Here is a 25,310-nt window from a genome sequence, read left to right on the forward strand (position 1 = left end):
TTCTGTAAATAAGATTTAATTAGTTAAATCTGAAAATGTATAGCAAGCCATAGAGTGCCCTATAATACAGTCTTAATTATCATAGTACAATTTACAGTTGTGTTTTTGTGTCTCTATGTCAGTGTAGTGACAAAATATAAAGCATAGAAAAGCTGTGTTAAACAAACAAGGTCCAGAGGCCAGTATATCTTAATGTGGTGCGAGAGCACAGTTAAAGGGTCGTTTACAGTTTTACAGAGGAAGTGATTCAGACAACAGCACAACACAGAAACCTATAAATCAACTGACCTGTCAGCATCAATACGTGATAATGATATAATTTATTGCACAAGCCAATCTGTATAAACACATTCTAAAATAAAAAGGAATCAATTTCACTTCATCTAAACATATAAATTAACAAACTTAATTTCAGAGTAAAACTTGTTGAAGATTTGTTTCTAATTCCCTCATACCTTTAGATATATTCATGCATACTGCAACACACACACACACACACACACACACACACACACACACACACACACACACACACACATAAAATGAATGCAGAGAGTAGGGCCTCATCAAATCCAAGGCAGTCTTCCCCTTCAGCAGCAGCAGCAGATTTTCATCCATAAATACCCGAACAATTCACACTCATCGTAACCAAGGCTGTGGAGGGACAGATAAGATTTTTTTTTTAATTAATCATGCAATTATCAATGAAGAATTGTTTGTAATATGTTTTTTTAACTGCAAGAGGACTGAGGTGACTTTAATGAATGAGCGTATAAAAGTAGCAGGTCAACGGATGCTTACAACCGCTTTTGAGTCTTCTTTGTCCAAAACCTTTTGTGCTTGGTCTGGAGGAAACTTGAGCATGGAGGTTATCACTTTGGCCATCGTCTGTGGATGAGGAGCAAATAAATAAATAAATAAATAAATAAATAAATAATTAGAAAAAGCTTGACAATCGGCAATAAAAGAGAAATTAAGATTTATTTTTAACCCCCCCCCCCCCCCCCAAACAAATCAAGCTTGTTCTTTGACAATTAAAGCCCAACAAGGGCACATGTATTTCCCCATTAAACATGAGATAATCAGAAACAGGGCTGCTGTGTGGGAAACCTAACCGCTCAACTAACACTAAACAAGGCCAGCATGTCTTTAAATGGCAAATCTGCGTCATGCATGATGTATGTGCTAGCAGGCAGACTGGGGGACATCCTCCCCACTGGGGAGGTCTGCCATGTTACCATAAAGACTAACTGTTTGCTGGGAAATCCCCGCTGACTTTAGGATCATGTCAACAGCACTGTTAATTAGGGAGATCACTGTTAATTTTACCCAGGAAGACTGGACACAACATGACTTTTATATGGTGTCCTAAAGGGTCTCACGTTTTGTGTGGCGCTGAGGTCAATAGGTATCCCACTAAAAACATGGGATGGACTGACTCTCAGATATCATTAGTTAATAGTTTAATGCAGTTGTTTAAAAAGGTCTCCTTTCAAACTTAAAAATAAAATAAAAATCAGCAGTTCATGTTTTATTCATTAAATGTGTTTCAAAGTGAAACGCTGCTGTGTCATTTTTACACATGGATTTTAAGACATGATGTAACCATCTGCAACATGGAAAACGGTAGAATTATGAATTAATAGCCTTAGACTGATGCAATCAAATAAACAGCTTAATCAAACTTTTTTCTTTAGGATTTAATTCTATCATCATTGTACCAGCGAACACATTGTTCACATTGCATCTCCCTGCACCACCCAGACACCTTTATGATTTCCTGAAGAAGCATCTCTATATTTGTCGCCATGCGTCACTGTGATTGGCACCGCTATTTCAGAGCTATGAGACCAGCGATGCGACTGGCTGAGAGTGTATTTATTAATCACCTCATCCTTCTATCAGCAGCAGGTGAGCCTGGAGACGCCCACAGTCTGTGACCTACTGCTTTGCGTTTGTTGTTGACTTGAGCGATTAAAACAAGGCCAATGGACTTATTTCAACTGTTGTTCCTGGTGTTTTCACAGTCAACCAACCATTTATCAAGATGTAGAGAGGTATTCAATATCCGACATTCAGAAATATTAGGAAATGTAAGCATATAAACAATCACTCTGTGTTTTTATAGTATAATACTGTAAGAAAATAAAAAGCATACTTTTGTTTCCCGTCCCATCATGTATTCAAACAACACCTTCCTCAGGTATTCCATCTCAGTAGGTTCACTGCTGTTGTATACAGGCTCTGTGTAAACAAGCAAAGAAACAGCCAGTTAATCAAATGAGACCTGGTCAGCATCACAATAATGCGTACCTGAGTAATAACTGCAATAATCAACTGTCATATTTATGTAATAAGAATGTAACTGTTTTAGATAGTCAAGCTTTCTCTCTTCCATGCCCTGTTACTGTGCTATATGTGAATACTTAAAATAAATAAAGATATAAATCAGGATGCACTTCTAAAAACATTACAAATGTTTCTTCTTTCCTACAAAAGCATACAACAATACCTGTCACTGTCAAATACTCCAGCTGAATTCTGACACAACAACCCAGAGCATCATGTTTGTGTTAGCAACCATACACAAAGCCACTTTCTGCACAGGTATGGGTTCAAATTAAGCAGTAACTATAAGCACAGGAAAGAATGGCAAGGCTCAGCATGAGCACATTAATACCACAAAGAATGAACGTTTTACTTCTACGCCCAAAGCTATAACTATGAATGGGAAACTGTGTTACAGCATGGATAGGGCTGGTAACACTTAAGACTACTTCTTCTACCACTGAAGGTCTTTAATATGGAACAACACCCACTGGCTTTCTGCTTATCTGGAATAATCATTCAGACAACGCTAAATGTCCCTGCATGCACCAAGAGAGACCGTGCGATTAGAGGACAGAAAAAAGTGATAGAGAAGTGCAAACAACTCTTTGATCTCTTCAGTGGAGTAATAGGTCACCAATAAATCCCATTTTGTCCTCCTGACCCCATGTTGCCCCAGCGGAGCTCACCATTCCATCCCACATGAAACGGTATATAAACAGCCCTCTGATCAGCCCTACCACCTGAAAGCACAGCTCTGGGATTTAAGTAGGCTCAACAGATTCATAATGAGTGGAAGACGCTTTCACTAATAAGTACTGTCATCCAAAGGAAATACAGGACAGAGCAGTCATTAGCTCGGATATAGTATATGTATTGGAAGTAGAGGATTTGAGAAGTAAAAGTCTGTGTGTTGCAGGGCCCCATGTGGGAAATGTTGAGACCAAAATCTGCAAAACCCATTAAATCCAAGGATGGCTTCTTCACCCCCCCCCCTTCTGACAGCATATTCTCTTTATTACACCAGCAGGGAAGCTCTAAGAGGAGGGTCGAATTCACTCCAACACACACACACACACACACACACACACACACACACACACACACACACACACACACACACACACACACACACACACACACACACACACACACACACACACACACACACACACACACACACACACACACACACACCTTTATGATATACTGCATTGGGGATACAACATTGACTTACAGTCAGCACCCAGAGGCTTATCTTAACTTTAACCACAATGCTTATATGTCTAACCCTAACCCAGCATCTAACCTTAACCAAACCCTAATTATAACCGCAGTTCCCATCTTAACCAGCAAGCCTAAAATCATGCTTAGTTGGCTAAAATGTCCTCAAAAGCATAGTTAAACCCGACCACACACCCACACTCTTCTCAGAATCTGCATCTCTTGTCCTACAGTATTTCTGATCAATGAAGCAATGTGGGGACTGGCAGATTAGGCAGACTACTGGTAGGTAACTCTGAGATCCTACAGAGCAGCTTGACTATGGGGACAATAACTACATTAAACAATTCATATGTTAACACAATATACTGTAAAATCATATGTGTTAAAAAGCCCTATCACAATAATAAAGTTAGGTAACCTATCTTTTCCCATGATGTTGCACTGTGTGAAGCATTTTGCATGGCATCTTTGTTGTGCTGCTCTTAAAGGAAATTGGCTCAAGAAGCAGAACTAAGTGATTCATGGTGTTAAAATTACCTTTGAATGTGCTCCCGAGATGAGTTACAACAGTGGTTCGGTGGAAACATTTAATCTTGTCCTCAAGCGAGTGAATCTACCGTGGAGAAACACATGCATGCACAGATTAATAATTTTTAAAAATTGAAGCCATTTGACCCCAGTGGGTTAATTCTATGCATTAGCCTAAATGTTGCATGGGACATAAGCACAGCATTTTGTTGATCATCCTCGGGGGATGTTTTTGAGAATGACGATGTGTGTGAGAGAAACTGTGGGAGGCGTTGCGGTCATTATTTATAGGGTTAAACCAAATGTAAACAGATGTGCTTTGTAATTAAGTTGATGCAGCAGGAGAGCAGTAGCTCCTCTTGCTGGAGGCCACAGAATCCTGGGAATACACTGCATGGGTTTTGCTATTTACTTGTCCCTGCAATGAGCACACGCAGCGGCCCAACACTCACTCTTTCAGCAAAGCCCTGCTCCCTCAGCCGAGCCTCGCTCAGCAAAGTCGTCTTCTCGGCTAGCTGAGCCTGAGGTAGGAAAGGACAGAACATTAATGTCAGTGAGAACTCAAAGGTTTATGGTGGAACAAGTCATGCAGTGCACAAACAGTATGTGCCTATCAATGATGCATGTTTACTTGACTGAATAATTGTTTTACAATGGTAATAGGCTGGAATTATATGGATCCTAGAAACAGTAAAACCAGCAAACATACCTGTAGGTCTTCTATGCTCATCTGTGCCCAAATAAAGAAGAAAAAAAATAGAAGATACTGTATGTTACAAAAGAATAAAAAAAATATATGTGTAGTAACAGTAAAAATATATATATATTCATTCAGTCAGTTATGGCATAATAATAATTAAGTAAACTGTCCGGTTTTTCTTTTAAGGATGAGTCTGCTGATATTCTATGATTTTAGTGTCCACAAATCTCATGACCAAAGCCAACACTTAATTAATCCCAATAACAACTATTGTTTGTGTATCCAAAGTTTGATATAGCTTATTCCTCCGTGCCATAGAGCTCTATTGTTGTCCATAACTATTAAAAACACATCAATAAGCCACACTGTTGCACAGGATGTCACGCTCCTTCATTACCATGAACACACAACACTTGCTAGAGCACCAAATGTGTATTAATCTACCGCTGAAAATAGTTCCCGACGTGTGGCAGGGTGGGTCAGTGGGTAGAGCAGGCGCACTTATACTGAGAGGTTTATGCCTCGACACAGAGGTCCAGGGTTCGAATCCGACCTTTGACGATTTCCTGCATGTCTTCCCTCTCTCTCTCCTCTTTCTCACCTAGCTGTCCTGACAAAAATTAAAGGCGGAAAAGCCCAAAAAATAATCTTTAAAAAAAAGAAAATTGTTCCCGACAAATAATTTAGTCTAGTTTGAGTACACACAGCTCACAAGATACCATATATTTCTGTGACCCGTTTTGGGAGCCACATACAGGTGGAGGAAGTCAGAAAGGCCTGCGAGATGGACAAACATACTGTTGGTTTTGGTCTTTTAAATGGTATTTTTTGACAATAAAAAAAATAGAATAACACCTGCCTTATCTTTTAATTTTGTATGGTACAATTCAGGACTGAACTGAGAACTGTTCATGCCCAGTAAAGTCTGCACAGACAATCTAAACTGGATTTGTATTTCTGAAAGAGCGTTGGTGTGCTGTCTCTATGGAGAGACAAATTAGCCCACTGTCTGAATGAAAAATGGTTTGTGAGGCCCATAGTAAGGAAAGGCCTCCCTGAGCATGAACCCATACAATCCACCCATAAAGTTATTACCTCACCAGGGAAAAATGCAGCAGAGAGAGCAGTGTAATTCTTTGTGTTTGTGTGCATCTGGACACAGTGTAAAGGTAGAAGAATCAACGCAGGGGTCTCATGGCACCTCAACACCTGGGTAAAACTTCTCCCTGGAGTACTTTTGTCCTATCTGGCCCCTTTCCAGTATGCACGTCTTGCCTGTGAGAGTACTGCTGTAGTATAAATCTAAGGTTTAGAATCACCTCGTGTGATGATAATTGAGAACAGGGATTGAGGCTGGCTGCTGCCTCACAATCTCCGTTTTCCAAGGAGAACATTCCTAAGTGATTCAAACGAGCTTCACAGCATCCAGTGCGCTTTGGAGAGCAGCCACACGACTAGAGTGAGAGACTGATCAGAGCAAAGGATGTGCGCAAACTGTCCCTGAGCTTTTAGACGGAATCCTTTAATTACAAAGCACGACAAAGGAAAAGATAACCGATAACTGCTACATCTGTTAACCTGGATGTGAACTTTCAAAGAATATCTGAAAGGGCCTCATTGTATGGACACAAAAACAGGTCTGGATTAGGTCGTCATTCAAAACTAGTAATGCTTCCATCAGACAGCCTTTTCCCAGAGGAGAGGGAGCTGAATAGGTGATTTCATATAGCCATTGTTATTTCATGCAGCCATTGTGAAGGCTGATGATTTCAACAGAATCACTATATAAACTGAATCTACAACTCCAGTCTCATATATAATGGACTTTAATGGCTGAAGGTATGATTTTCTACATCTGTGTCAACGGAAACATGTTCCCAATACATCAACCAGTTGTGACACCAATCACAGATGTTTGACCTGGTGAATATGTACAGTAGGTCAGACATGTTTGTACCTCAGTAGTGTCATGGCCCTTTGCTTGCAACTCTTCCAGTTCTTTCTGAACCTGCCACACTCGGCCTCCCATCTCCTCCTCTCGACTCTGAAAATATAAGAAGAGAAAGAACAATGGCTGAGTCATTTCCTATGTTTCATCTCAGCATCACAACTCAAGTATGTCGGTCTAATCACTCACAGCCTTATTTCAGACCACCCCCCCTAATTATGTTTGGAGACAGTAAGGGAGACAATTTTCTTTTTAAGTAATCGTTTGACCAATTTCCAAATATATATCATTCAGCAGGCGTTTATTGAAGATTAAGATTTTTTTTTAGACCAGTGGTTCACCCAGGGTGGGAGCTGTGGTAGAATTTACGATTTGATTAAAAATATATAACCACATATTAAGTAACACCCGAACACCCAAACAATGTTGTGATAAACTAGTAAGCAAGTGATCAGAGCAAAGCTGGAACAGTTGAAAGTGTAATGGCTAAATGGTTGAAATAGTTACCAAATAAACAGCTGAAAGATAGCTAAAACTATGAAACAGTTGAAACAGTTAGCTTAAAGTGGTGGATAAATGATTGAAATAGCTAAAATATAAAAATATTTAGCTACATTTAAATAAACACATTTAAAAAATGATGGCTGGTTTATGAACCGTTGTTGACTAGTCAAAGGGCCACAGCTGTTCTTTGGATGCCATGTGTATACTGTGACTGTGTACATAGTGAACAGTATTTGATGATGCTTGTTGTATGTAATGTTTATGCTGATTGTATTATTGTTCACCTTGCCCGGGGACTGGGGATGAAAATTTATATCTCTGTATAATACATCAGATTTCAAGTGTTGAAATGTATGTTTATTATACAAGGTCCCTGTCAAATAAACTTGAAAATAAATAAATGAAGGGGTACTTGAGTTCATCTGACGGAGCTGTGCGGCATGTCAAACAAAAACGGTTGGGAACCACTGCTTTGGACTGAGGGGAGGCAGCTGCCAACTAGTGCAGTGATGACTTCCAAATGGTGGGTGGGGTTAATTTTCTTTCCATGGTAAACCTTACTGAATCTTATTTAAAGGAAAAATGTTTAAGCTTCATCTTTTTAAAGTACCTGTAAAACCTCTTCATATTTCTTAACAGTTCTTTGCAAATCATCCTCCTTCTGGCAAATCACCTTCCTCAGCTGACTGGCTTCTTCCCGATGGCTACTCATGAGCTCTTCCTCTACAGTCTGGGCCTTCTCTGTGTAGAGGAAAAGGAAAGAAGCCAGAGTGAGCACATAAAAAAAAATAACCAAATTCATATTCCAAACCACGCAGTCACCATCCCATCTGGAATGTAACATGATTTAACCATAGAGGAAACATGGCACTTCAGACACACTTTCCAAATGCAATGATCCCTTAACGTTGTTCCACCCAGTGTCAAGATTTAAAAGATGCATCATGTTTCCATTTAGTTTTTCTACCCTACTGTCTTACATGAAAGTCAATCATATTCACTTTGATTTTCCATTTTAAAGGCAGTTATGTGGTTGCCTAAAACAGAAGTAGACTGTAGTAAACTGAAATTATTTTACCACAACAAGAGAAAATGATCTCAATCACTTAATTCCCATGCATTACAACATAGCTGTAAATCTTGTCAGTTTCATTTCATGAATTATATTCTCCCGCCTCACCAATAGTCTCCTTCACTGCTGTATCCATCTCCCTCTCTTTCAAAGCCATCTGTGTGTTGAACTCCCTCATTAACTGCTTGATAGCAGAATTGTGCTTCATCTCCATATCTTCCAACTCCAGTCTATTAGAACAGAGAGTAAAGGAAATGTATTAAATTAGCATGGACACCACAAGCACGTGTTTATACATTATCAACTTGACATCATAAACTTACTTCAGCTTTTTCTCATTCTCCTCTAACAACTCTTTCTTCATGTATTCTAGGTCCTGTTCGTGCTCCCTCCTCAGTCCTCGGATGTCTTTCTGTAGCCGGGCGAAGTCCTTGTGGATTTTCTCTTTCTCGTTCTTCACCTGATGCAGAGTGCTCTTGAGAGACTCCAAAGAATCACCGTCCACCTCTTGCATTGGAGAGTGGTTTTTCATCTCGGTTTGCACCGCGCTCCTGGTTTGCTGGATGCTGCTACATTCCACCTTCATCTCAGCCTCAGGTTCTGATGGATTTTGAACCTGCTTAATAGTTGCCTGCTGTTCATCAAGCTGAGCATCCTTCTCACACATTTCTTCTTTCAGGCGATTTATTGCTGCGAGAAGGTTTCCGTTATGCTCTTCTGCTTCTTTTAGCTTTGCCTCGATGTCATGTAGCGCTGACTTTGTTTCTTTGAGCTCCCCTTGTTGCGCTGCATCGTTCAGCAGTAAGGACAACTTCTCTTCATAGAAGTTTTTTAATTCCTCTAAAGACTTTTCTTTATCGAGCCTCTCATTATTCAGAATTTGTTCAAGTTGTTGCTCCTGCTCTTCCTTAAGCTTGACGAGAGCTTCCTCAAGTGTTTTTGTTTTCTCCTCTAACGCTTCTGTGTGTTGTTTGCTGGACGTTTCATTGCTCTTGATTTCCTCCAGGCTAGTCTGAAGAGCCTTGAACGCCTGCTCTTTTTCCTCGAGCTGCGAGGTTAGCTGTTTTTTAATCTGACCGATTTTCTGCTCAGCTTTCTTCTTCAGCTCCGAAACTTTCCGAGCGCTCTCCGCGGATAATTTCTCTTCAGCATTCTTCAGACTTTCCTCTTTGCTCTTGATAATCTCGTCTTTCATCCTTTCAAATTCATCCCTTTGACTTTCAAGCTTGTGTTTGCACTTTTGGTTGTCTTCCTCAAGGGAGCGGAGCTTTTCCACCATCTCCTGCTCCAAATTACCATTCTGAGTGCACTGCATCTGAGTCTGCTGCAGCTGCTCCACCAGCTCTCTCTTTTCATTCTCCTTGATGCTGTGTTGCTGTTTGAGGTCAGCTGCGAGTTGTTCACACTCTTTTGTCTTTAAGGCTAACTGCTCCTGAAGCTCACCGAGTCGACTGATGCAACTCTCTAGCTCAGAGGTAAGGCCGCTGACCTTCTGCTCCTTCTCACTCAACGCTTGGTCCATTTCAGACTTGCTGATGGACTGATTGTCAATACTTGCAGTCAGCCTTTGCAGGGCTTCGTTCTTCTCACAGATTTCTCGCTCCAGCTCATCGAGCCTGGTCTGCAGAGAGGTAATAGTGTTGCCATTCTGGGCGAACTTTGTCTCCGTCTTCTTCTCATACTCGGACAGACTGTTCCTGAGTGCATCTGCCTGCTCTAAAGCAGACTCTCTCTCCTTCTCTAATCTCTTAATGGTCTCCTCCATTTGAGCAGCATCCTCTCTATACTGCTGGGTCAGCTGGTTTATGGCTTCCTCCTTCTCCTTTATGCTACTTGCTAGCTGATTTTTCAAGTCACTGGTGATGCTTTCCAGTTTGCTGATATGCGACTCGTTTGTTTTCATACTTTCTGATATGAGTCTGTTTGCTTCACTCAGCTCTGCAATTTTCAGAGCTTTCTCATTGATAGACTGAGAATGATTCTCCTTCTCATGTGTTAAGGCTTTGACATGCTCCATATGGGCATTTACCTGAGCGGTCATCTGTTCCAATGAAATGCATAGATTCTTATTCTCCTCTGTCCGCAGACGCAGATTCTCCTCTAAAGTGCAAATTCTATCTACTTTATTGAGGATAACGTTTTTGAGATTCACTACCTTTTTTTGACTGCAGAGCAGTCTGTCTTTCAGCTCGTTCAACCTACATTCAACTCTTTGACAGAGTTCGTTAGATCCACACTCCACTTTAGCCTGAAACTCTTTACAGTAATGCTCCATTTGGTTTCTGATCATAATTAATTGCTGCTGGAACTGTGCTTCCTTGGCTTGTAGCTGAATGGCAGTTTCCTCAAATTTATTCTGCAAGTCCTCGCTTTCCTTACATCTGGAACCTTCCAGCGCTTTACGCTGCTTCTCCGTTTCTTTCAACTTTCCTGACAAGGTCTTTAACTTCTCTCGGTTCTCTTCCTTTGCTGTGTTAAGCTTGTCTTGGAGGGAGTTTCTCTCCCTCAGAGCCTGGCTGAGGTTCCTCTCCACTGACTCCATTTGCTCTTTGAGCATAGCTTCACCCTGAGACAAACCTTCGAGCTTAACCGCTGCCGCATTGAGCTCTTCCTGCAGCTTCTGCACGGTGGTTTCTCGAATGGCCAGGCCCTCCTTTAAATCCTGTATTTCACACAACACTTGCCCGTTCTCCTCTTTGCTTCTGCTGAGTTGCTGAGAAACGTCCTCCAGTTCCTGAGCCTTCTCTTGTAGTATGTGTGAGTGTTTCTCAGTTAATTCTTCCTCCTGCTGTCCTAACTTCTCCTGCCAACGAAGCTCCAGCTCCTCAATCTCATGCTTATGGGTGTCATGTAGCTTCTCCACTTCCTCCTTATGGTTGGCCTGCAGCTCTGACATTGCACTGCTAAGGCCTTGGGAACTATTTTGGGCCATCTCTACAATTTTCTCTTGGACTTGTTGCTCTGTCTGCTGAAGCTCTCTCTCCTTCTTTGCAAGTTCTTTCTTCATGGCTTCTTCATTCTGCTGAAGCTTTTTCTTATAACTCTCGTGCATTTCTTTGGCCTTGTGTTTTAATTTTTCCATTTTTGTTTCCTGTGTTTTCAGCTTAGCTTCCATCTCAGTTACCGTGTTTTTCATCTTCTTTTCGTGGGCAGCTTTTTCATCATCCAGCTGTTTCTTGAGGCGAGTTAGTTCTTCCTGCTTAGTGTTCAGTTCTGTAGTAAATGACTTCTCCTGCTCCGAGAGCTCCTTTTTGGTCTGTTGTAATTGGTGCTCTAGTTCTTGAAGCGACTTCTCTTTTAGTAGACAATCATTCTTTGCTACTTCCAGCTGATGCTCCAAATCCTTCTTACACTGATTAAGATCCTCTAACATCTTACTTGACTGTGCATTTGATTCCTTTAGGCTCCCACTATCCAACTGGGATTGTGACAAACACTGCTGCAGCTCTTCCAATTCCTTAACCTTGACATTTAATTGTTGTACAGTGGAATGTGATTCCTCTTGTAGTGTTTTTTCTCTTAGGATGTGATCTTTAATTTCCTTTTCCTTTTCTCTCAGAACAATCCTCAACGCGTTAAGTTCCTCCTTCAGAGTTTTCTCTAGACCTCCAAGTGACTGCTCGTGTTCCCGTTTGATATTTGCAAGCTCTACATTGTGCTTTTCCACGTGATCTTGAAACCTCTTCTCATGTTCCTGTTGAGCGGAGCTATGGGCATCTTCAGCTGCTGCCACCAACCTCTCCTCCAGAAGCTGTTTACTCTTCAAAGCCTCAGAAAGTTCAGCAGAAACTGCCTCTAGCTCTGCCTGCTTTGCATCCAGTTTCTCCAAAGTTTTCTGGTTCATGTCTTCAACATGTGCTTGGAACTGCAGTTCCTTATCTTCCAGGAGGGTCTCCACTTCAACTCTGTGTTTTTCCTTGAGCTCCTCAAGAGCAGCATTATTCTGCTGGGTTAGGGTGCCCTTGTGCTTTTCCAGTTGCTCCTGGTGCTTTTGCTCTAATGCAGAGATTTGCTCTTGGTGTTGATACTTCAACTTGTCTAACTGACTGGAAAGTTCGTGGGACAGACTTGATCCATCTTGTGAGAACTTCTCTAGAGAGCTCTCCAACTCCAATACTCTCTGCAATCACATACATGTCGGTTTGTTATATCATTCTATAAAGTCACTACAGTTAATCATTTCACAGAATTCTAAGACAACTGTAAAAAAAAAAAAAAAGTCAATAATTAAGATATTTTTTAACAGTGGGACTACAGTACTGAATCCGTACAGTTATCACCAAATATTCAAAGCTTCAAGGGCAAGGAGGGGTGTGTGTGTGTGTGTGTGTGTGTGTGTGTGGTATTTCTGTATAGGCCCTGCAAGAGTGGTTAGTTGGGCTGAACATACAATAGGTGGTGCTCAACCTTGTCTAAAGGATATTTACACCAGGGACTGCAAATAAAAGGCTAAGTGAATCATTAAAGATCCCAAACACCCAGGTAAGAGCCTTTTCTTCATGATTAGGTCAAGAAGAAAGTACCGGATACACCAGGCCAGCACTGAGAGGCTAGGGAAGAGCTTCTAATCTCAGGCCACTAGGATCCTAAATGAGGTCACTGCCTAAGACTACCCCTCCCCCTCCATGTTTATGTGACAAATAAATTGATTGAAATGTATTGATTGATAACAGCCCCGTTTCAGATTAAAACAGAATATTGATGTTTCTGTTCTGCCTAGAGCTTGCCAAATAACTATATTTATATATATATATATATATATATATATATATATATATATATATATATATATATATATATATATATATATATATGCTATTTTGTTAATCAAGTAACATGGAAAGATTTGATCCTCAAAGAATTCAGTCAGCCATAATGAATAGGTCCAATATTTCCCAAGTAACTACATTTATATAAAAAAAAAATCTAACTCACAGTTTTTGCAGCTTCCAGCTCCAGCTGTATCTCTTTAACCTTGTTTTCAGCTTCAGTCCTCAGAGCGGTCTTCTGTAACTCTACATCCTCCAGAGCCAGAGAGGACTGATGTTCCCGCTCCTTGCCTAACTGGGCAAACTCCTCTTTGCATTGCTCCTAAATACACAAGCATGTCACATCAAAAGTTAAAAGCGATTGTTTTTCTTCAGATTTACTTTGATTATGTTGTGAAATTAAACAAATGAAAAGCTTTGGCACGTACCACAGCTTTGTTGATTCTGACACTTAGCTCTTCTTCTTTAGCAGCCAAAGCTTCACTGTGGAATTTTTCCATTTTGGCCACCGTTTCATCTGATGACTTCTAATAATGATAATAATAATACATTTTTAATAAAGTTTTTTCTGTGTTCTCATAGACACTTTACAACATAACATACATACAAAAGTGAATACATGGACTAATAATGTACTTATCAAATGAATTCAAATAAAAAACAAATGCATGAATATAGAGCAGCCGTCACTTCCTGACCTTCATGATGGTGACGACCTCCTGTTTGACTCGTGTGAGTTCCTGCTGCAGAGTCTTCCTCTCTTCCTCACTGGCCCTTTCAACCTCTTTCACCTGCTCCTCCAGCTGAACCTGCAGCTGTTTTCGGGCCTCTTCCGCCCTCTGAGCTACACCCAGCGCTCGTTCAAGTTCTTCAAATGCTTCGAGAGAAAAAACAACAGCAACAGAAAACACATTATTTAAATATCCAGAGAAGACATTTACATGTACGCTTACAGAAGTGGATTCCACTCACCTGATTTCTCCGCCTTTTCTTTCTGTTCCTGTAATTCTTCTTTCTGGGCAGTAGCCTGCTGGAGCCTGGAGCGTAGCTGTGCAACCTCCTCTTCTTTCATTTCCAGTGTCTCGTGCATCTGGCGCTTTGTCTCAGCAATGACCATTCCCTGAAAGCCAGCAACCCATGAAGCAAACATTTCAACTTTTTAACTGGAACTGGTCTGAGCAAATGAATTGACTCTGCAGTTGATGTTGATTTGATGAGTGCTAGCTCTGCATTTTACACCCTAACTCAAGCTCAAGTGCGCATAATTGTTTTTGACTTTAAGTGCTTTCAGCATTCCTCACACAGATCTCATGAGCTGCTATTCATCCTGCAGAGCTGGGGTCAAAGTTTAAGAGAAACAATATGGGACTTCAAGGTGTCGTACTTCTTTCCTCCATGGCAGAGTAAAAAAACATGTCATGTCTGAATCTGCAGCACGGTCAATCAAGATGTGACTAAAGTCTAAAAAACTCCTCACTCACCTTGTCCTGCTCCAGCTGTTCAATGAGGTTCTTGGCATCACGCAGCTGAGTGATCAACTTAGTCTTTTCTGTAGTGTGTAGTTCCTATGAACATAAAACAAAATTACAAATGAGAATGTCACATACTTTACTTTTTTTGTACTCGTATCCTGTATGTGCTTTGGTCAGATAACAAAATGTTTTCTGCACCACCCAGGATGCCTCACCCACAAGCCAAATAACCAGAGAGTGTACACAAGCCCAGCTAAACCAACAAGTCGACCCAAATTACAGCCCACTTTAGCAGCAGTGGCATGTAGTAGCTGTGTCTCTGTGGCACCGCTGTGGTTACTAAACAGAAAATGCTGAGCTGTATTTCTCTGTATCTATTGGAGCCACAAGGCATAAGTGTCTACATAGGCTTTGATTTAACAGTATCTTGATGTTCAAAAATGCAAATAACTAATTTTAAAAATTGTATTTTACTGTAAATATACAAAGAAAAAGCCAATACAGCATGTAATACTCGCTGTCAACCAATCTGTAAATAATAAATTCATAAATCCCTGAGCCTAAGGTCTCGGAATGTAGACAGATGTCTATTTTATGGGATATTTGTCTGATGCAGGGGATGAGCACAGCTCAGCTCAGCTCAGCAGTTCCAGGATTCCTTCATGCTGCTTAAGAGGGCTAAATGCCTGTTAACCTCCGCTTTTCTTGACACAAGAAGGGCCCTATTCCCAAACAGACTGCAGATTCAACACAATAATAAAAAAAAAAAAAAATTGAAAGCAAGTCAATCAACATACAGACGAGCTGTCTATTATCACGGTGTCTTCGTAACAACACACGTTTGTTATCAGACGCTGCAAAACATCAGAGCAGCTATGGACAAGCTGAACAAGCCGATCATACCACTGAAGCAAAATGTTTTGAAATGAATGAAAACAACGGTTCAGTCATGTCATGGTGACATGACATGAACCCTGGTCCTGGATCTTTTCCAGGGAATTTTGGATGTTCGGACTGTGAGAACCACAGCGGTCCACTGTGTCACTGAGATAATTGTGTCGCATTATCAGTGGACCGTAAAGACTCTGGCAGACATTTTGCAGCATCTCAACCCAGCCTCATTTTAATCAAACCGCTTCATGATTACAGCTTACTGCCCCATCAATTTCTAGTGAGTGGCTGTTAAAGAAAATTGCTTTAAAATATTTAGTTACTTTCTTCCTTCGAAAATAGCTTATTGACAAAGTATAAGTAAACATTATCTAAAATGTATAGATCCATTTGACTGAAGAAATATAAGTGTGTATGGTATTTATAAGTATGACTATGGTCGACACTCCAGTATCATTGCTGTTGAACATGTGAAACACACGTTACCCACCTTAGTCTTCTCCAGCTCCTGCAGTCTCTCCTGCAGCTGCTCCTGCAGAGTTTCATTCTCACTGCCCAGCTGGGCGCTGCGCTCCTTGTGTGTTCGCATCACTTCTTTACACTTCTGCAGCAGGTTTTCCTGCCTCTTCACTCTCTTCTGCAGAGCCTCCATAAGTTTGGTTGGATCACTGTTGCCCTCTCCTGCCCAAAAAATAAAATGCACTGGTTATAAAAAATAATATTGCACACACACAGAAATGATTGTCATACAAGTCTCATACACGGCAACTTAATGTTTTGCTTTGGCTCCTAACCAAAATACAAATATAGATATAAAAATGTGTTTACCCTCAGTGACTTCAGGCTCTACTCCTTGCTCCTTCAAAGGACTTTGTGTGGAAGAGGCTGAGTCTGAATCTGCGTCTTCAAATTGAGGGACGTCCCCCTCAGGTGGCACCGCACCGGCAGAGACCCCCTTGGCTCGTTTCTTCAACAGAGCAACCTGTTAGAAAAAGCAAAAAAAAGTTTATTAGTAAAATAAATCTCTGACTACATGGGTTAAATACCAAAATGTGGCATTATTCCATGGATGTTTGTGTGTATAATTTTTGTATTCATAGTTTTTTTTTTTTTATTTGTACCGTTTTGCAAATATTGCAAGTGCAGGAACAAATTCTAAGGTTTAAGTTCAAATATCGCCCAAAAAAATCAAATCTCTGATTGAAAGCTTTAGTGCAGAACTTTTTGAAATGAATGAACGTCTGTTACACTCAAGCCATTATATAGTGCGACAGAAACTACGCACTATAACTTTAATGTAAAATGTTGCCACATTTATTAGTTGATCCTGCAGTAAAATTAGCATATGAAATTCCTTCAGAGCAATGAACTTTTTTAGTTTCTACCTCTTTGTTTAACAGCCATGTTTATTCAAAGTACTGTATATGTGCACATGACAATATGTTGTTCCAGTGGCAATCAATGTTTCATTGTGTTAATACAATGTTAAAGTCAAAACAGTTTTGTGATTATGATTAGTGTAGTTTTTCAAATTCAAATTCAAAACATTCTTTCAAGTATTGTATAGGTAAAGACTAAATGTCGACTTTGAGTCATACTTTGCTGTCTTGTATGAAATCTTGAAAGCTGCTGACTTTGCCCCACAGAAACCATATCCATGCCACTATCTATGAACCAACACCTACCTGTGTTTGGAGTACAGTGATCATCTGGTCTTTCTCTTCTAGCGCTGCGTCAAACTCGTCTTGTAGGTGTTTCTTGGCCTGCTGGTCCATTTGAAGCTCCTAGAGATCATTTAATATGTTAACTCAGATGTAAACATTTTATCAAAAAGGAAGCCAGATACTGACTGAGAGAAACAGCAACATTCATAACATATAGCCATACCTCCCGTAGCTCCCCTATCCTGCGGAGAGATTTATCTTGACACTGGCTGAGGATGACCTGAGGGGAAGGAGAACATACATCTGAATTGATCAGTTCAGGATGCTACATATTTTCTGATGGGAAACCCCCTAGGGGAAAAACATCATGTCAAAACTAAAATATTATCCAACATGGTAGTTAGAAGAAATTACCTGCGTTTTTTCTTTCTCTCGTTGCACTGTTCGGTATGCAGTAACCAGCTATATGGTTTAGAAGTGGAGGTTAATAAAAGGCGAAAAAGAAAGACAAAATCATGAATAAGGATACATCAAGATAACAATAGTTACACACTTCTATGGCAGGTTGACAACTCAACATTTGAATCTTCTAGGAGCCGTTCCCTGTGTGACTCTCACCTCGGAGTACTTCCCTCTGTAATTCCCCAGGCTCCTCTCCACTCTAAGCAGTCGGTGCAACAACTGCTCTTTGGAAAGGGACTCTGCACTTCCTGGTGGCTCCTCAGCTTCACTCTCAATATCTGACGGGGGATCGTATGTGGGGGCGCCCAGGGACTCATTTTCTCCCAAAGGTGTCAGGGAGTCACGCGATGAGCTTCGGACCAGGTTTTCTTTAGAGGGAGAGCGGAACAGGCTTTCTGCCCGACTGGCGCCACCACGAATCAACGACTCCATGGAGGGAACTCTTAACTGCAGTTTCTGGGCTAATGACTGTGTTTCCTCTCTCTGTTGGGAGGATCAAGAAAATGCATAAAAAGCTCATGTTAAACAAAGAATAAGCAACAGCGTTATAACATTAACGAAGATCAGAGAGGAGGTAGCAGAAGATTGGGTAATAAACGTACATGAGGAGAAGCACTTCCATCTCCATTGATGCTACCTCTGGGAGATCTTGCTGGTCCTTTAGGGGTGCTCTGCAGATAAAAAGACATTGTGAGAGAAAGTGTGCCAGTGGTCTTGTCCTGGGCCAGTTAGTCATCCATACCCAGCGTGGCTCTCCCTGATTACTCTGGAGGGAGCAATATTAGTATTGCTGGGAGCAATGCAGGGGCAATGGGTACCCTCATGCAACTTGGAAAAAACAGAGGGGTTAAATACATAAAAGAAGGCATCTCTACTGTACATTAAACAAAAAGGGTTAAAACTAGACTACAGAACAGCCATGAGGTCAGAACAAACAGAGGACGGTTAAAAGTCAAGGAGAGCTGGTATTTGAATTAAAGATGCTTGGCAGTGCCGTGTGCAGCTGTATTACAAGAGCACAAGACAGTCATACTTGAAGTAAGTGAACATTTAGCAGCTTAGTTGGTTTAGTTGACTTGTCAGAAGCAGGATCAGAGTAAGCAGATATTCTCCTCCCTTGTCCAGCTCCAAGCTACTATACTGCTTCCTCTGGATTACTGTGAAAAACATTCAACATTTCTGTCCTGTTTCTTGTGGAAACGTTCTTAATGAGACTGTAGTCACTTCCAGGATCTGTTTTAGCTTACTATGCAGCAATTGTAGTTGTTTTTATTTTGTGGGGGATGGTGAGGTTTAAAACCAAATGATTAAATGTATTTTTTTTTCTACTGCGTACAGAGGCAGTTGTTTACTTCACTGAGTGTGTGAATGCGTGTGTCAACAGAGCTAAATGAATATGACAGAAGCACTTATTTTACTGTAAGTGATACTATCTAGAAGGGTAAACTTTGATAGTCAGTTTATTCTCTCTTTTTTTAAACTCTTGATTTAAACAAGCCAATATGTGATTGCTTCCTTCATTCTCACTGGTTTATGTGAATAAACAGGAATAAAAGACCCTATTTAAAAACTCTATATAGCATACAATACTTCTTGACTTCTTTCACTACTTCACCATGTGTGTCATCCCATGCAGATGCTCGTCACCTTCCAAGACTTGAATGCCTCTATTGTGTTTCAGTACTGCACATCCCAACAACTCCACTTCCCAATTCTCGCAGACAACGAATGATGTGGAACGTGGTTCTGAATCCAAAATCCTGTCACTCACAATAGTAATTACGACAACTACTACCTTGATCAAGTACCAGCACAAACGTAATTGCAAGAGACAGAAAGACTCCTTAAATATAGCTCTTGTCAAATGACAAGCTGACAAAACAAGTTTGTACCTCCAAAATAAAATGTAAAAACCAACTAAATGAATGAGTGAATGAGATGGGATTAATGTAATTGGATTGAACAATTAACATTTTGATAACATTTGAATAAGATGTAGATGGAACGTGACAAAGACATTGTGATGGATTTAAGATATTTGTGGTTAATCACAAGAGATGATAATGACACCGGTTGTTATCTGTAGCTGCTACACATTCAAATTCTCCAAACTGTAGTGCAATAATTCACTGATCTCTAAATTCTATGAAAGTTCAACAGAGGTTGTTTCAACAGAGGAAAAACTGTTAGACTAACTTTTTAAGTATAGTGCCATTATATATTTCCAATTCAATTATATTTAGCCAAGTGTAATAAAGAGTTACAAGTAGAGCCCGACTGATAAAGGATTTTTAAGGCCGATATCGATACAAATATTTGGTAATTTAAAAATCTGATATTCCGATATATCGGCCGATATATATTTTTTTTAAAAATCCAGAAACGCGTAACAAAACATAAACAGATTTCCCTAACATTAGTTATTTGTAGTTATTTATGAGTCCTCACTAAAATACTATGATAATGCAGTTTAAAAATAAACATGTTTGTTTTATTGTCACAACAGAACAGAGGAACATCAAAATATATTAAAGTTCTGGTAAATAAAATGTATAAAAATACAAACTTAAGATATGAAACTTAAAGTCCTTTGACCAAAAACACAATACTAAAAAAAAAAAAAAAATCAGTGTAGCCAACAGGGACGTTGTAGAGTGCTCTCTGGTGGACAAACTATGCAACGCCAACACTCATGACATGGTTGAAGGGTGTTTCGTCCGTTTTTATTTTATTTTTTAAATATTGATTTATTGGCCATTATAAGTGCCTATACCAATAGTTTGGAAATATCGGCCGATAATATCGGCCCGCCAATATATCAGTCGGGCTCTAGTTACAAGGCATAGAGTTAAAAACTCAAACATTAATTTACCCACTAATTTGTGTTAGTCAACACTGACAAGGTTGTTACCACTGACCCAAATAGAAGTTGTTCATACTTTTTACAATTAATGTCTAATGCTAATATAAAATGCTCATGTAACTGGACAATTATAATAACAGTACTAAATATAAATGGCTAGGGTAAACAACCTCAATCAGTTTTAAAATAGATAGTACATTACAGGAAATAGCCAGCCAAACTCCCTTTACACAGAATGGTTAATGAGTAGTCAAAACACAAATATCGATTTACATCAAACAAACACTTCACGTTGCATTTAAGTAGAGATACACAATGGTCTTACTGTATGCATTTAAAATCTGTTGTTGATGAATCATTTCAAATGGCGTTTTTTCCTCTAGTCTTCTTACTGCCTCCACTTATGAACACACATCATCTAGTTTTTGAGCTCCACAAGCCACGCATCTACACAAGGTGCTCTGTTTGTTTATTTGGAAAAGTTACAAGCAATTTAACATTTCAAGCCTGTCCGTAGCTTGTAAATAGAAAAGGGCAACTTTCCAAATAAACAGACTTGTGGGGAGAAGGGACAGAGGCCATCAGGCAACATAACAGGGTGTTGAGGGTCTATACAGCAAGCAACTAAGGATACCTAAAGACAAGGGGGCAATATTCAATTCTGTAACAGATTATAAGAACTGAAAGGTAGGGCAATAAACCAACATACAGCAGAAAGCACACAAGCTTCTATCCCACAATGTAAACTCCCATTAGATGCAGGGTTAGCCTAGATATGAGATGCCTTCTTGTTGCTAAATCCAAAAGAAACAGGAGACAGAGAGCAGGGAACAAGCTGTCCCTACTTGGGCCACAGTCCTCTACCGATTCCCCGAAGGCACGGAAGGGAGGAAGGAACAGGGCAAGAGGAGGAGGAGAATAAAGATGAGGAGGAGGAGGCAGGAAGTGAGGACAAACTCACCACACTGGCTACCTGGGCCGTTTTGGGTTGTTTTGAATGGTCCAGAGCAAAGATAGTATACTCAGAGAGAAAAGCGGGCTCGGCTATCATCCCGGCCAGCACCTGACCCCGTCAGTGCAGTAACGGGACGAAAGGTGGGGAAAGGAGAGGAACACAGAGAGCAATGAGAAAAACAACACCATGAGCGTGAAATAGCGCTGAAGGGAGTGTCTAGCCAGACTGTCCAGACGAGGCTGGCCGAGAGAGACTCAGATAGATGGATGGATGGATATGGAGAGAGAGAGAGAGAGAGAGAGAGAGAGAGAGAGAGAGAGAGAGAGAGAGAGAGAGAGAGAGAGAGAGAGAGAGAGAGAGACTACAGAGGATAGGAAGAAAAATATGAAAAGCGGGAAAGTGAAACACTTCAACATTAATGTTATGAATGACAGTTTGGCATCTCTGCATGTAGTCTTAAGTTATGAGGTTGTTAAGAAATAGGCTAAATCTGCCTCCAATAGCCACACTTTCAGAGATGTCAAAGTGTTACAGATTTGTGAGGTGAAAAAAAGATGCTGCGATGATAAGAAGATTCTAAGTTGAGAGCACATGGGCCCAAGTTACAATAACACATCTGTGCCGAAGGATAAAGGAGAAAGTGGAGTATAGAAACCTGAGCAAAAGGGGCACTGTCACTATTCCAGTTCGAAGTCTGCAGTGTTGAAATGTAGAAAACTTGTCATTTTTTGATCTAAAGATCAAACAGCCAAAACTGTAAACATCCATATCTTAGCTCTAAAATACACATATTAACCAGTTGCATCATCAATCTCACAGTCATGTCGGTATCTCATTACCGGCCTAATTCTGTCTAATGAATCAAAGAAGTCTTGCATAAATTTGCCCATATCCACTTAGGGAAAATATTGCAACAAATCACCAGAGAAAACACTGAGAGAAGGATACATCAATTATTCATACACATGCTGAAATATGGTCTGCTCTCCACCATTAAAATGCTCCTACCAGTGTCTCTAAATGAGAATCTCTTTGGAGCTATTGTATGATATTTAATTTATGTTACAAAGCATTTTAATAAAATACCATTTATAATAATATTATAATAGTATAATAATTGGCCAAGTGCTCTTAAAGATGAACATCAAATTCAGAAATTCTGGAAAAATGAGTAGGGAATAAGTGCAGGGAATAATATGCATCTTTTATCATATTAACAAATTATGATCAGCCTGGGACAGAGAAATGATATTTCATTTGAGAGTACATGATGAGTAGTAAAAACTAGTAGCCTTTACTCCTTGAACTCAAAGCACTACTTGGTCACTGATTTGCTTTCACTTGGCACAGCAATCAAAAAGGGACTGGTTTGTTATTGAGGGAGCGTTAAGCATAACAAAACAGAACATGACTGACAGAAACATTACTCTGTATTGAAAATTAGAATATAAAATGGGGAGAGAACAAGACATTTCTGAAGGCTGCAGTTTGGGCTCAAAGATATTAAACATATATATCTTTCAGAAGCTGACCCCATGCTCACCTCTCTGTCACTTGGAGAGGGCGAGCCATCATGATGAAATGGGGGGGTTTGACTGCTGCGCCGGCCTCCACTGCCCATCTGTTAAAATAAATAAAACAGTATTTGTATCAAAAACACAGCATCCCTGCCCCCTATATTACACACAATCATAACTATGCTCTTCTTTTCTTATTCTGATAAGGTTTTGAGAAATAAAGTCTTTTGGTTACCTGACATACAATACTTTGATGGACCACTACTGCTATTTTCCTAATCTTACTTTTACTGTCATTAGTATACCCAACTGTTTGTCAATCTTCACCTTCGTAGTGAAAGTATGTATGTATGCTCCACACAAGGGCCAAGTTGCATTAAGAGAAACAAAAACCATAATGAAAAGTAGACAAAAAGCTGCCATGCACTACAGTACAATGGGGGTTTGGCAAACACTGCCAAAATATGTTGGTTTTGGATTTTTAAGCAAAACCAAACAACTGGGCTCTGAAGAGACCAAATCATCTTTCTTCAAAATACAAGAGAATAGTTCAAATATGAAGTCAATTTCTGCAAAACATTGACAAACTGCAGTGGCAAATAAGGACAGGTTGAACCTGACCAGCAGGGTTGTGAAGAACCCATGCAGCATACTGCCAATTGCCGTTAAACCCCTGATCAAGCAGCTTTGTAGCAGTGTGTCTAATGCTTATTTACTTTAACTTTCACGTTGAATTCTTGTTTCTCTAACGTTGGCAGGCGTTTGGCACTGGCAGGATTAGCATGTGTGAAATAAAGCTGCCAGCCATTTGCAGCCCATGCAAGCAACATAAAACAGACACGCCCATACTGTCTCAGTGTCTATTATAGGATTCATGGCAAATGATTTGGCTACAACGAAGTTCGTAGTTGGCTGCCTGTTGTCTTTTTTTTCTACCTGGGACGATGAGATATAGCTACCAGTTACAAGTTTTCTTGAATGCATCTTACTAGCAGCAGCTGATGAGAGCTAGCTAAGTTATGACTTAGCATGGTGCTAACGTTTAGAAGAGAGCAAAAGGGCCAACTGAATACAAGTAAACAAAAGTTGACACCATATTAAGTCATGTCAATGAAATACTAAACAATCAGTTTCGACGCATAAACCATAACTTCTGCGAAACGACAGCTATCTTCCTTAGCTGGCACCTCAGCAATGTAAACAGATATTAGCTTAGTTAGCTAGCTATCTAGTTAGTTAGCTCCCAGCAACACAACAACCAACCTGGGCCTGCTGTGGTGACTGCGCATTCCTCTGCGGGGACTGCTCCTCGTTTATCCGCTGCTTAAGTTTTTTAAACATCTTGTCACGCCGATGTAGCTAACAGCTGACGAGCAGGTGACTACTATCAGGCGGAGATGTATTTTATTTCAGTTTAGGTTGACATCCAGTCTAGACTTCCTTGTACGCTTCTGATAACCAGCAGGTGACCGAGCTCTTTGCGCATGTGCGGCCAACGTGGAGGAAAACTTCAGACGTCAGAGTTAAAGGGCCAGTCCGACCAAAATTAGCTACAGCGCCACCCTTGGAGAAGAGAAGCACTCCTGTTTCCAGGTAGCTCTCATAACATAACAGGACCTGTTGGTACAAATTGAATGTCCGGCAGCCAGGGCTGGACTGGCCATCTGGCTTTACCGGGCATTTTTCCAGTGGGCCGACGCACTTTTGACCCGAATCGCCGATATACATTTTTTTTTTTTTTTTTGCGTCATGCCAAGGTAGGATTTGTATCCCCTGGGAGCGCGCGTGCACTCAGAGCGGAGTTTAACTGCACTTCGAATTCACCTCTTTGAACAAATAGCGACGTGGAAGACTCGACAGGGTTTTCCATTGTAACAAGGGTCTCATTTATCTACATAAATACATGTATTTGTCTGTTACATTAAGGCGACGTGTGAATTGTTTAATGCGTCGTTTATTGTGGATTAATAGACCGTGTTTTCCAAAGTTCCATATTAACATGCACCTTTAGCCACATAGGCCGGCTGATAGGCCTATCTATGTGAGTCATGCAGGTTTATGAACAATATTTTTTCCTCGACTTTGCTAACCCGTCCCTCCCTGCCCTCTAACGTGATTTCTGTTTTAATTTAATTTAGTTTAATATGGCTTTTCAATTATCCGCTTTGTTCGCCTGTCTACCATATAAATTACAGAGGGGATTATATCAGGCCGTTTTTTCACCTGATATAATGTGTATCCCCTCCCGTAACATGCAAAGGGTCTGTCCTGTCCTCATGTGTGTTATTTTCAGTGTTTACCAGGTCACAGTGAACAACCTGAGATAATATGGAGATGTCTGCTCTTTTCTAGCAAAAGTTGCATAGGGGATACACAAAATATCAGGCCGTTTTTCACCTGATATAATGTG

General features: G+C 40.3%; 1 protein-coding gene across 4 annotated transcripts; it reads right to left on the reverse strand.

Moving 5' to 3' along the window:
* golga4 (golgin A4) lies at positions 1 to 24,401 on the reverse strand. Of its 4 annotated transcripts, XM_031302521.2 has the most exons (26): positions 24,164 to 24,401; positions 22,927 to 23,004; positions 21,390 to 21,491; positions 18,168 to 18,236; positions 17,722 to 18,048; positions 17,518 to 17,565; positions 17,327 to 17,383; positions 17,125 to 17,223; positions 16,268 to 16,421; positions 15,930 to 16,120; positions 14,558 to 14,641; positions 14,049 to 14,196; positions 13,775 to 13,953; positions 13,505 to 13,603; positions 13,243 to 13,398; positions 8,852 to 12,427; positions 8,631 to 8,821; positions 8,416 to 8,537; positions 7,846 to 7,976; positions 6,741 to 6,827; positions 4,793 to 4,813; positions 4,536 to 4,604; positions 4,093 to 4,168; positions 2,159 to 2,244; positions 802 to 888; positions 1 to 654 (listed from the first exon to the last, which is right to left on the reverse strand). In XM_031302521.2, the coding sequence occupies exons 1-26, from the start codon at positions 24,239 to 24,241 to the stop codon at positions 640 to 642; spliced, it is 6,330 nt and encodes a 2,109-aa protein (XP_031158381.1). In that variant the 5' UTR covers positions 24,242 to 24,401; the 3' UTR covers positions 1 to 639. The 4 variants fall into 4 exon arrangements, with proteins under 4 accessions (XP_031158381.1, XP_031158391.1, XP_031158374.1 ...); XM_031302531.2 differs by having other exon boundaries at positions 7,909 to 7,976; positions 8,631 to 12,427; XM_031302514.2 differs by having other exon boundaries at positions 8,631 to 12,427.
* Between the last annotated feature and the right edge of the window lie 909 nt (positions 24,402 to 25,310).

This window comes from Sander lucioperca, chromosome 15 (assembly GCF_008315115.2).
Source record: "Sander lucioperca isolate FBNREF2018 chromosome 15, SLUC_FBN_1.2, whole genome shotgun sequence".
NCBI classification, from domain to species: Eukaryota; Metazoa; Chordata; class Actinopteri; order Perciformes; family Percidae; genus Sander; species Sander lucioperca.